The 13,757-nt window shown below is 34.3% G+C and overlaps 1 protein-coding gene across 1 annotated transcript in view; it reads right to left on the minus strand.

Annotated features, from left to right (window-relative positions):
* The window catches only part of LOC131852249 (zinc finger protein 721-like), a 41,227-nt gene that overhangs the window by 23,707 nt on the left and 3,763 nt on the right, over positions 1 to 13,757 (minus strand). The window contains 3 exon segments of the mRNA XM_059202902.1: positions 146 to 255; positions 1,416 to 2,771; positions 4,781 to 4,900. Of these exon segments, the coding sequence (XP_059058885.1) occupies positions 146 to 255; positions 1,416 to 2,771; positions 4,781 to 4,893 (1,579 nt within the window). The 5' untranslated portion in view covers positions 4,894 to 4,900.

The following is a 13,757-nucleotide window of genomic DNA, read 5'->3' on the forward strand; positions in this document are numbered from 1 at the left end:
TTCTCCTACGCTACGCATATGTTTCTATTTTATCCAACCTCAACTTTAGATAGAATATACTTTATTTGTAAAGAAAAAGCATAAACAATCACCAATATAGCCATGGAGAATAAAATAAAGCATAGAGAACAATCAGTTCACTCACCATAATCACATAACGGGCAAGGATAAACAACTCCATCTTCGTATTCATATTTATGCAACTCATTATGTTCTGTCACCTCTGTAATTGTTGCGAATATTTTCATGCAGAATCTGAAAGTTATGTGATTAACATTATGTCGTGGGGAAAAGTGTCCTCTAGTGAGGAATATCAGGTAGATGACCCTGCAGTCTCCCTAGAAACTTTTCTGATGAATTCTTGTTGATATCACCACGTTTGCTAACTAATCAGACTACGTCCTCATCATCTTTCATTAGTGTAAGTCCTGGCAAAAAGTGAGCAATGTCAGGTAGATAACCTTGCAGTCCCCCTAGAAACCGTCGTGATGAATCCCTGGTGATATAGTCATGATCCCTAAGTAATCAGACTTCATTATGTAATCATCTTTCATTGGTGAACGCCAGCAAATACTATTAGCGCAGGGAAGTACATATTTTGAATTAAATTGTAATAAATATTCCCCTCCAATCGATCGTCCAATACAAACGAGAATCAAAATTACGGTTCTCTCAGACTAAAGTCGTATCCGTCAGGCGGAAGTTGGCCTTCAGCCGCTCCATAAGTCGCCATCTGCATTCGCCCCTATCGTCCGGTGAAAATGTAAAGGCCAGCTGCGGACAACAGTCCGAAAAAGAAATATAATAATATATAAAATATAATATTCTAATGGAATATATCTTCAAATGGAAGTTTGACTGAATACTGTTAGAGACATTTCAAATAAACTGTATTCCAAAGACTGATGGCTATAGATACAATTAATATAACCAGATAAATTTTTACATGTATGTAATAATCTTAAAGAGTCTCTTTGTTATGTCCCTTTTGACTTTGACTTGTGGCTCGCAAGACAAAGTCAAAAGTGTCAAGGTTATCAAAATAACATAATTTATAAAAAGAATGGCGGGCAAGCTGCCAGTAAAAGTCACTTTTCTATCGGTATTTAAAAAACCTTATTTGAAAGTTATTTTATTGAATTACTAGGCGTGTACGCGTTCCCCAGCATTAAATTTATAGCCTATGTGGTATTCCGATGTACAATCTATATTACCGCAAAGTTACTTCAAAAACTTTTCTGTAGTTTTTGAATAAAAGAGTAACAAATATCTATCCATCCTTATTTACAAACTTTCCTGTTTTTAATATTAATAAGATTACTTTAATTTCATTCTTGCACCTCTTCGAAGTCTAGACTGCCTGTGCATTAAGTCTACAGTTCCAAATTTAAAAGTAAGAACAATAAACTACTAACCGGCACTTCAATTCACTCGACTCTGCATTCTCGTCGCAATGATATTTCCCCAAAAACTCCTTAACCCGTTCGTCAGCTTCATCCAAATTATCAATGACAATGTCGTCTATTTCCTGTGGCTCTATGATCTCAACGCCGCTCGAACTATCATCTTTACCATCGTCTTTAACTACAATTACATCATCTGATGAGTCCAGGTCATTGTCTATGGGTTTAGTTATAATTTCACCATCAGATCCTATTTCAACTTTTACAAATTCCATATTTTCATTATCTTTCGATACAGGTGCATTGAAATCTATGGAGTCGTTCACTGACAATCCACGGTTATAAGTGAAATCATTGGTTTTCTGAAATATATACTGCTGATTATTTTTAATTACTAAATATTCGTCAGAACTCAAATACTGGTTAGGTCCTTTCATTCGACACGGCTTGAAATTTTTACCTAAACAAATTTCACATATAATCTTTAATTGTGTGGATGTTTTTCTTTGCGGTGAAGATCTATGTATTTTTTGATCTTCTTTATCAAATAAATATAATTTATCTGTCTCTACATATTTTCCACAAATGAAACAATCTCTATTCTCATTGTCTGCTATAACAACTACATCATCATACGGTTTAGGATTCCAAGACTTGTGTACAAGCCTCGAAGGATCAGTTTTTCTTACATGCTTTCTTTTGTCTAATACATTGCTCTCATAAGGTAATGATGCAACAGGAGAATCTTTAAACATATTAAGGACCGCTTCTCTAGTGAATACAACGTCATCATTTTTATTAAAATTTTCATCGTACTTCTTATAATTCTCACTTATTACACTTCGTGGAGACTTAGTTCTATTAATAGCAGGGTTCAAAGTTGCGTATGTTTTAGAATTAGTTTCTAGATATTTATTGAATTGTGCTTCAAAGCTGGAGGTATTGTTACAAACTAATTTAAAAGGTAGACGATTGACAAAGCTTTTGGGACTGGAACTTTGACTAGGCCATCGTGATACGGGACTTTCAACAATGTTATACTTCCTGGTGTCTTCTTCCTTAACATTCTCTGAATCTAATTCATCAGAAACACTATCAGCATATTTGACGAATGGTATTTTTTCAGCTGTTAAATCTACATGGGGATCTTCGTTATCAAAATGTATCTGTGAAGCTCTTATTTGTGTACCGTCGTCTAGAATGTAAACTAAATCATCTCGTTCCAATGCTGCGTCGAGATTTTCCGACAAATCCAGTTCAGTTTCAACCTGGTCGGTGTTTATGAGGAATTGATATATGTTGTCGTCTAAAGAAACTGGTTGGTTCCGTGTAATTGAGTTTATGTCGATATCAAAGCCAAGAATTGATCTGAAATAATATTATGTAACAAATTGCCGTAAGTTCGTAAAATACCCAACAGTATAATCTATACTGATACTATAAATTCAAGAATATATATATTTTATTTTTTAGTAATTTTATTTATTTAATCAATTAAACAATATAAACTTACAGCTAATTGGCCACCTTTATATCTAAAAAAACTATCATACTACAGTTGCATATCGGGTAAAAACGAAAAAATAAAATCCGAGATGGCAATAAAAAATGCAAATGAAAATTTACTAAAAAATGACACCGACATCGACATCGACATCGACCTCGACACCGACACCGACATCGACATCGACACCGACACCGACATCGACATCGACCTCGACATCGACATCGACCTCGACACCGACACCGACATCGACACCGACACCGACACCGACACCGACACCGACACCGACACCGACACCGACACCGACACCGACACCGACACCGACACCGACATCGACATCGACATCGACACCGACACCGACATCGACCTCAACAGCGACACCGACATCGACATCGACTTCGACATCAACATCGACCTCGACACCGACACCGACACCGACACCGACATCGACATCGACATCGACACCGACATCGACATCGACGCCGACGCCGACGCCGACGCCGACGCCGACGCCGACGCCGACGCCGACGCCGACGCCGACGCCGACACCGACACCGACACCGACACCGACACCGACACCGACATCGACTTCAACAGCGGCACCGACATCGTCATCGACACCGACATCCACACCAACATAGACACAGACATCGACATCGACCTCGACACCAACATCGACTCCTATACAGATACCGACACCGACACCGACACCGACACCGACATCGACTTCAACAGCGGCACCGACATCGTCATCGACACCGACATCCACACCAACATCGACACAGACATCGACATCGACCTCGACACCAACATCGACTCCTATACAGATACCGACACCGACACCGACACCGACACCGACACCGACCTCGACACCGACATTGAACTCGACACCAAAATCGACACCGACATCGACTCCTAAGCAGATACAGGCCTCGCGAGGCCCGCGCACACACGCAACCTCTAGTATATACCTATATAAGGTCCAAGATGCTGACGTACATACAGAAGCGTTGCCTTCCATAATAAATAAAATAATCACACTAATCAATCACACTCACACAAACACACACACAAACATACACTCTCACACACACACGCACACGCACACACACACACGCACACACACACACACACACACACACACACACACGCACACACACACACACACACGCACACACACACACACACACACACACACACACACACACACACACACACACACACACACACACACACACACACACACACACACACACACACACACACACACACACACACACACACACACACACACACACACACACACACACACACACACACACACACACATAGGCCTACCCTTCTCAATGGTATTCCAACATTCTCTTTCCACAACCGTGTACTCTCTACTTTATTCATTTGCCTACTACTTTTTTCGTTTTTTTTTTTCTTTATATCTCTAAACGTTGTATAATTATAATTTATTTAGTGTAGTATAAGCATCATAATTTGTTTAACTTATATCAATTTTCGGTTGGGGGCATGGTGATCTGTATTACCTATCCTACCTACCTAGGTTATGCCTATCTCAGACACCAGCTCCTCACAGCAAATCGATTAAAATAATAAATATAAGTATTTTACTATAAAGAATACTACATGTATTGTTGCCATCATGTTTGTGAGGAGAAATAAATAAATCAAATTATTATTATTATTATTATTAATTATCAAATTTCATAAAGTGGTTTTATTTTTATTGGGAGTTTGGTCTATTGCTTAGACCAGTAGCACTGCAATCTACATAGATCTATTATGCTAGTCCTTTTTCAGAGTTCGCTATCTAGACCCGTCAGGCTTTTGAATGTCTTGTAGGTTACAAGGTAAAATATACTTGGCTTTGTCCAGGAAAGTCCGGAAGTCATCTTCTGGTTCTATTCGCAGAGATATCTCTTCACCGGCAGCATTCTCCATGCATAGAATTAAAGGGCCCTGTTCCTCTGACATTGTGCAGCTGAAAAGTTGACTCCAATTTATTTGAAACCAGATATACTCCATGGAACTGCTTAAGTGTATTATTAACAATCTGTGGATTTCATTTACATGTATTATAGATACAGTTACTCCACTTATCTCCTTTTGAAATCCAGGAACTGATCCATTCATTACCACTTTAAGCCAGTTCCATATTCCACTAATGAGTTAAAATATCTCATAATACTCAAAATATATATAAACAAGCTGTACCTGCAACTTCATCCACATGGAATTTAAAAAAAAAGCTCCCTAAGTTACCCCTTATTACATCAGCTACCTACCAATAAAAGTCCTGTCAAAATCGGTCAGAGATTAGACAGAACAAACACACAGACAGACATTATTTTCGAGTATGTACTATATTTATATTCATATGTATGTAGTAAAAAACGGTTATTGCAAAATTACAAACAGACACTTCTATATATATGTATAGATAAATAAAAAATACAAAATTGTAAATATTTATTAAATAAAAGAAAATAAATTGAACATCAATGTTTCTTTTTATTCATTTTTTAATGTTATTGTTTTCTTTGAGCAATAATATACCAACCTCACAACCAAATAAGTAGCAACCTACACCAATACATATACATATATATACATATATATATATATACATATATATATATATATATATATATAAATATCCCCTTGGGCACTTTGTGGCTCAGACGTGCCGTATAGGTAGTTTTTTGTTGATCCTTTTTCACTTGTTGATCCGGAGGCCTTTTGTTGATCTAATGCCAGCTGACCATATATAAATGTTGATCCGTTTTGAGCCACAACTGTCACGACGAGTAATAATAATAATTAAGCGATTTATACACGATTTTATACAAATCCACCTTTTTGGCATACGACCACTTCTTGATCCAATTCAAACGGGCCAATCAGGGTGCAGCATTTGCCAAGGGCTTCCTCATTGGCACGTTTGGGCTACTACATTATGGCTACAGTAACTTAATAATGTCTAGCTAGTATTTCAAGAATAATAGTCTATCTAATCTAAATATTTATAGAAATCAGTCTGGAGTAACGTGACTCCAGATCAAACCTCAATACTTATTATTTTTTGGACGGGAATCTTTTCTTTTGTAACAAAGTTACTGAGCGAATAAAGAGAAGACGCAACGGCGGATCCAGGGGGGAGCGTCATGGAGGTCATGGGAGTCATGGGGGCGTCATGACTCTCCCCCCTTAGCCCAGGACTTAGGTAGACCACTAATTGAACTAAAAAATAATGAAACAGCAAATTTTTTTGCACGATCGGAGTGTTGGTGCAGTAGTATTAATTATAATTAAACATTGTTACTTAAAACATAACAGTTAAAGTACTATAACACTAAAAGCAAAATAGGTATTTTCAAAATAAATTACCCTTTGAGTTTTTGTCCAAACCTCAGATATTTTATTTATTTTAGGTATATCAATCATTAGTATAGTATAAAACAAAGTCGCTGTCGCATCTAACAAGTACATAAATAAAGAAACAAGACTTTTTGGCTCTGAATATATTTCAAAAATCAATTACTTGTGTTAATCAATTTATATACTCGTTCTTATTTCATAGTACTTGTTTTGATCCGAATATATACAAATACCGTAACGGTCTATTAATTATGAATTTATTATACCTAACCTAGATATTTTATTTTGACGAAACTCCGTGTAGTAGTAGTATCCGATAAGGGTATGCGAACCCTAAGTATTATTTCAAAATGACCAGTAATTTCGAAGAAATAAGCCTTTGAATTTCAAATCAACTTACCAAACGGACGCTCAAGGTTCAATTCCCGCCACCGATTTTTTTTTGTTATTTTTTTTTTTGTCTTTATTCTAATTTTAAATTAACTATTTTAATAATTAAATGAATTTAATCGAACAAAACGTTGTTAAGTATTCAATTAATTTTAATTTACATTACCTATTGTACTTTCTAAATTGTAAAGCAGCTAACAATTATAGTAAGATCTTATAAATAACTAACACAACAAGTAAAACATTTTAAATGTATTTTCTTTATTATTACAAATATTTTTTATGCATAATATAATAGTTAATATCTAATAAATACATAATGATCTGATAATCAAATTATAAGTACAGTCTCAAATTGAAAGTAAGAAAAACAGAAAATATAGAGAGAACTATAGGGATATAACAGAAAGATGTGAAAAATGGAGAAGGACAGTAAAAAAGTTACAAATTTAAATAATGTTGCCGCAATTTCTGTTTAAATGAATTTATTACATTATTATATATATTAGGCATACGACTAGCCTTATGACTGTTACTTTTTTTTTAATCTATACATCTATACATGTAAATAAAATTGGAGTGTCTGTTTGTAATATTGAAATAACCGTTTTTACTACTTGCATATGAATATAAATCCGGTACATACACCAAAATAACATATTTTACAAGTTTTGTCTGTCTGTCTGTCTGTTTGTTCCGGCTAATCTCTGAAATAGCTGGACCGATTTTGACGGGACTTTTTTTGGCAAGTAGCTGATGTAATAAGGAGTAACTTACGCTACTGTTATTTTAGAAAAATAAAATAAAATTTCACGCGGACGAAGTCGCTGGGGCCAGCTAGTCTATAGATATACCGAGATTTAATATTTAAGTTGCTATTATGTTGTTGACAAAATTTTACTGTAATGTTACTATTACGTTATCCTACACAATTTGTATTATTTTGGATGAATAAATAAATAAATAAATAATAATCTATACATCTATACATACAAATAAAATTGGAGTGTCTGTTTGTAATATTGAAATAACCGTTTTTACTACATGCATATGAATATATATAAGGTACATATACCAAAATAACAATTTTTATAATTTTAGTCTGTCTGTCTGTCGGTCTGTTTGTTCCGGCTAATCTCTGAAATGGCTGGACCGATTTTGACGGTACTTCTTTTTGGCAGGTAGCTGATTTATAAGGAGTAACTTAGGTTACTTTTATTTTAGAAAAATAAAGTTTAATTCCACGCGGACGAAGTCGCGGGAACAGCTTGTTTTTAATAAAAACATCTTTTTTGTGGTACTTGAGAATGTTGAAGCCTGTTGTTTGTAATATTGAAATAACCGTTTTTTACTACTTGCATATGAATATAAATACGGTACATAATACACCAAAATAACATATTTTACAATTTTTGTCCGTCTGTCTGTTTGTTCCGGCTAATCTCTGAAATGGCTGGACCGATTTTGACGGGACTTTTTTTGGCAGGTAGCTGATGTAATAAGGCTACTACCTAGTAACTTAGGCTACTTTTATTTTAGAAAAATAAAGTTAAAAACCACGTGGACGAAGTCGCGGGAACAGCTACTGTATAATATATTAGAGATACCTACGTGTTTTTTTATTGATGACTAGCTGTACACGGGATTTCGTCCGTGTGGAATTTAACTTTATTTTTCTAAAATATAAGAAGTTAAATTCCACGCGGTACAGCTAGTTGTCGGTAGTCTAGCGATTTAGCTAGCACACTGCTTTGATTCCTGCTTGGTGGTCGAGGGTTCGATTCCTCGCACGCTGCAAACATTTGTATTCATGAGTAGGATTGTTTGTAACGGTCTGGGTGTTTTCTATGTATAGATAATATATATGTATTTACGAAAAAAATCTTTGTATTTATATCAGTTGTCTAGTACCCATAACATAATCTTCAGCTAGCTTAACTTGGGTCTAGATGAAGCTGTGTGAATTGTCCTGAGATTACTATTATTACTATAATAAATCATTTCAAATCAGCCGATGTTTATTTTTGCCATAATACGTGCTGTTACCATGTGATAATATTACGTACGTACTTATTAAACTATTAACTTATTATTAAATATTTATACTGTTTTAAATGTGATTCGTTCATTATTTATATTTCCTTTGAATTAAAGACAAATGTATATATATATATATATACATTTATATAAACTTGCACACTTAGTTGATCCAGCCACGATCCGTAGATATTGCTGATTCCACTGTCTCTCTCTTTCTATCACTATCTTTGTATTCTAATATGCGATGTTGCCGTTCCGGAATGGTCTCGGCCGGAACGGCAACATCGCATATGTTGCGCGTTGTTGCCAAATGTATTCGTCGATAGTAGTAGATACCTATACGCGATATATATTTTTTCAACAATTTCCTGCAATAGTGAATCCGTATCGGCAATTTTTTTAAATGCACAAAGATTTTTTGGCTCTGAATATATTTAAAAATCATTTACTTGTGTGTTGATGAATTTATATACTAGTACATGAAGTACCTAATACTTGTTTTGATTTGAATAGGTAGCGATATTATGAATTTATTATACGTAATCTAAAGATTTTGACGAAATAAAAGTAATTAGTTATCTGTTAACCTTGACTTCATGCTGGCACCAGTATTATCAGATGATGAACATACTCTTCGAAAACTTACATACAGCAGAAATATCGTGTTTGGACTCATTCGATAGGTCTCGATGAATAGAGTTTAAAAAACTTAAAATAAATGGTAAATTAGAAATAATGTATAAATACCCCTTACGTAAAATTCAACCACTTTAAACTTAATAATAATAATAATTAGGAAAAGAGAAAAGCTATACATGTACTGAAAGTAATTGATGTCTTCCACACAATATTTTCACTATTAAACAACTCTGTTTGTTCAGTAAAAGTGTAAATACACTGGTAACCTTTAATCATATTTTATATGCAAACATTACATATACAAACCCTAAAGTTTTATTTCAAAATAGCCAGTAGTTTTGAAGAAATAAGTCTTTGAAATTGTACGTGTAACTTATATATATACTAGTTTTTTCACCATAACAAACAACACCAATATGGCCTAGTTAGTAGTTTACCTGTGTACCAATTAATAATAATAGTAATCTCAGGACAATTCACACAGCTTCATCTAGACCCAAGTTAAGCTAGCTGAAGATTATGTTATGGGTACTAGACAACTGATATAAATACAAAGATTTTTTTCGTAAATACATATATATTATCTATACATAGAAAACACCCAGACCGTTACAAACAATCCTACTCACGAATACAAATGTTTGCAGCGTGCGAGGAATCGAACCCTCGACCACCAAGCAGGAATCAAAGCAGTGTGCTAGCTAAATCGCTAGACTACCGACAACTAGCTGTACCGCGTGGAATTTAACTTCTTATATTTTAGAAAAATAAAGTTAAATTCCACACGGACGAAATCCCGTGTACAGCTAGTCATCAATAAAAAAACACGTAGGTATCTCTAATATATTATACAGTAGCTGTTCCCGCGACTTCGTCCACGTGGTTTTTAACTTTATTTTTCTAAAATAAAAGTAGCCTAAGTTACTAGGTAGTAGCCTTATTACATCAGCTACCTGCCAAAAAAAGTCCCGTCAAAATCGGTCCAGCCATTTCAGAGATTAGCCGGAACAAACAGACAGACGGACAAAAATTGTAAAATATGTTATTTTGGTGTATTATGTACCGTATTTATATTCATATGCAAGTAGTAAAAAACGGTTATTTCAATATTACAAACAACAGGCTTCAACATTCTCAAGTACCACAAAAAAGATGTTTTTATTAAAAACAAGCTGTTCCCGCGACTTCGTCCGCGTGGAATTAAACTTTATTTTTCTAAAATAAAAGTAACCTAAGTTACTCCTTATAAATCAGCTACCTGCCAAAAAAGAAGTACCGTCAAAATCGGTCCAGCCATTTCAGAGATTAGCCGGAACAAACAGACCGACAGACAGACAGACTAAAATTATAAAAATTGTTATTTTGGTATATAGATGTATAGATTAAAAAAAAGTAACAGTCATAAGGCTAGTCGTATGCCTAATATATATAATAATGTAATAAATTCATTTAAACAGAAATTGCGGGAATATTATTTAAATTTGTAACTTTTTTACTGTCCTTCTCCTTTTTTAACATCTTTCTGTTATATCCCTATAGTTCTCTCTATATTTTCTGTTTTTCTTACTTTCAATTTGAGACTGTACTTATAATTTGATTATCGGGTCATTATGTATTTATTTATACATTTATGGGTTATATATTTATGTATGTATATTGTTATTTTTTTATAGAAATGTATATTTTGCTTTGTATTTATATATCTTTTTTTGACATTTCTTATTTATATTAGTGCACCGCCAATAATCTTTCGCTGCACCACTCATGGTTGCCTGGTAAATGACGCGGCAAGATATTAAGTCCGCCACATGTACAAATTTTTTTGTGCATTAAAGTTAAATAAATAAAAAAAATACAATACTGTTTAATGAAAATGCGTATTGTCTAGTGCTTTGAGATGTATCAAAATAAGGTCAACAAAAAAGTCCGTGATGGTATATGTCTATCTCTCAAGGATAACCAACAATAACCATTTTTTATCTTTTACATTTTACGGGAATTTTTTTTATCGTATGTTTCCCTTAAAATCATGTAAACTATGCTATTATGTCATAATCTAAAGAAATAATAATATTTTATAGTGAAATATCCACTATAAAATAGTAATGTAAGTAGCAATGTAATTCGTTACGCGCGAATCAGCTGTTATAAGGTCAAAGGTCGGTGCACCCCGCGTATTTGATAAATAGTGCTTCTCTGGATGTCTTTAAGAGAAAATGGCAGTATGTACGTGTATATGTACAAGTCCTTAAGTGTTAAGTTTTTCAAATGTACAATAAAGAATAAATATTTTTAAGTACAGTACTTACGTACATTAATATAATACCTACTTTTTACTTGTATCTATTGTCATCAAAATTAAATTATAAGTTCTTAACTTGACCACGACTATGTGACCCTCTCTTGGCGCCAAAACGAGTGAAAAAATGAACAGCATACGACGACGACACATACCTATAGAGTGGAGCAACTGCTTATTCAGTTTTATTCAACTATTTAGTCCCTCCACCGTTACAATGAATGGAGGCGGATATTACAATGTATGTAGCATTGCGAATATAAAATATCTAGATTAGGTATAATAAATTCATAATTGATAGACCGTTACGGTATCAGAGCCAAAAAGTCTTCTTTCTTTATTTATGTACTGTTAGATGCGACATCGACTTTGTTTTATACTACACTATGTAATGATTGATATACCTATGTAAAATAAATAAAATATCTGAGGTTTGGACAAAAATTCAAAAGGTACTTTATTTTGAAAAAGTATTTTGAAAATACCTATTTTGCATTTAGTATTTGAAATACAAAACTATTTTTGTTTTTAGAGTGACATTTCTATGAATTCACTGTCGATAGCGAGCGGTGCGATGGAAAAAGATAACCGTTTATAAAAATATAATAAATAGCGCTGGACAATTAACACAGACTGATACTGAACTGATATAAATAGATATTTTTATCTTGTAAATACATATATAATATACATATAAAACACCCAGACCGATGAAATCAATCGATGACCGATGAGTACATATGTTTGCACCGTGCGAGAAATCGAACCCGCGACCATCGGATGTAAAGCGGTGTGACCACCGAGACAGTCGAAATACATAAATAATCTTATGAATTTAATTTATTCTAATTTGTTTGTGTGCGCGGGGTGCGGTGTACGGTGCTCCCCCTGCCTCCACCGTTGCTGGAGCTTGCATGTATGGAGCATTGCGAATATAAAATATCTAGATTAGTAAATTCATAATTGATAGACCGTTACGGTATCTATATATATTCGGATTAAAATAAGTATCGCAGTAAGGACCAGTATATAAAGTGATCAACACAATTAATTGATTTTTGAAATATATATACAGAGCCAAAAAGTCTTTGTGTATTCAAAAAATATCTAATTTGTTTGTGTGCGCGGGGTGCGGTGTACGGTGCTCCCCCCTGCAACGGTGGAGTTACTATGTATGGAGCATTGCGAATATAAAATATCTACATTAGTAAATTAATAAATTCATAATTGATAGACCGTTACGGTATCTATATATATCCGGATGAAAATAAGTATCGCAGTAAGGACGAGTATATAAAGTGATCAACATAATTAATTGATTTTTGAAATATATTCAGAGCCAAAAAGTCTTTGTGTATACCAAAAATTTAGCCGTTCGGAGCCAGTCATGCACGAATTATTAGTAAAAAATGTGTCGAGTATATCGTACTATCGACGAATATATATGGCCACATCGCAAAATAGAATGCGACGTTGCCATACCGCCTGAGATATACTTTTTTATATATATATATATATATATATATATATATATATATATATACCCCCAATCAATCCCCCATTCAGTTCAAACGGGGATAGAAATTATGATGGCTTGAGCCAAGGAACCCCTAGCAGTGCCATCAGTCTAAAGTCATATCTGTCAGGCGGAAGTTAGCCTTCAGCCACTCCATAAGTCCATCCTTTGGTTTTCAGTGCCATCTGCACTCGCCCCCTAACATCTGGTGAAGCTGTAAAGACCAGCTGCGGCCAACAGTATTAGAGTAGTCCAAAAAATATATATGCACCACTGACATCATAGACATGATGCCTCTCTGAAGAACAAAAGAATTATGCTCTAATTGTTCACAGCCATTTAACACTCTTCAACAAGTGAAACGCCTAACAAAATTGCTTGGTGACTAAAATAGGTGACTGAGATACTCAACATTATGCATAACTTTTCACTAAGTGTTAAATACCCAAATAATGTTCAGAAAAATAAAAAAAAATATATTTTGAAAAACATTACTTTATCTCTATATATATAATAAATCAGAGATATATTAATACATTATTCATAGGATGCCAATAATTTAAGAGAATAATTTAC

This window comes from Achroia grisella, unplaced genomic scaffold (assembly GCF_030625045.1).
Source record: "Achroia grisella isolate CSIRO2021 unplaced genomic scaffold, CSIRO_AGI_Agris_v1 utg841, whole genome shotgun sequence".
Taxonomy (NCBI): Eukaryota; Metazoa; Arthropoda; class Insecta; order Lepidoptera; family Pyralidae; genus Achroia; species Achroia grisella.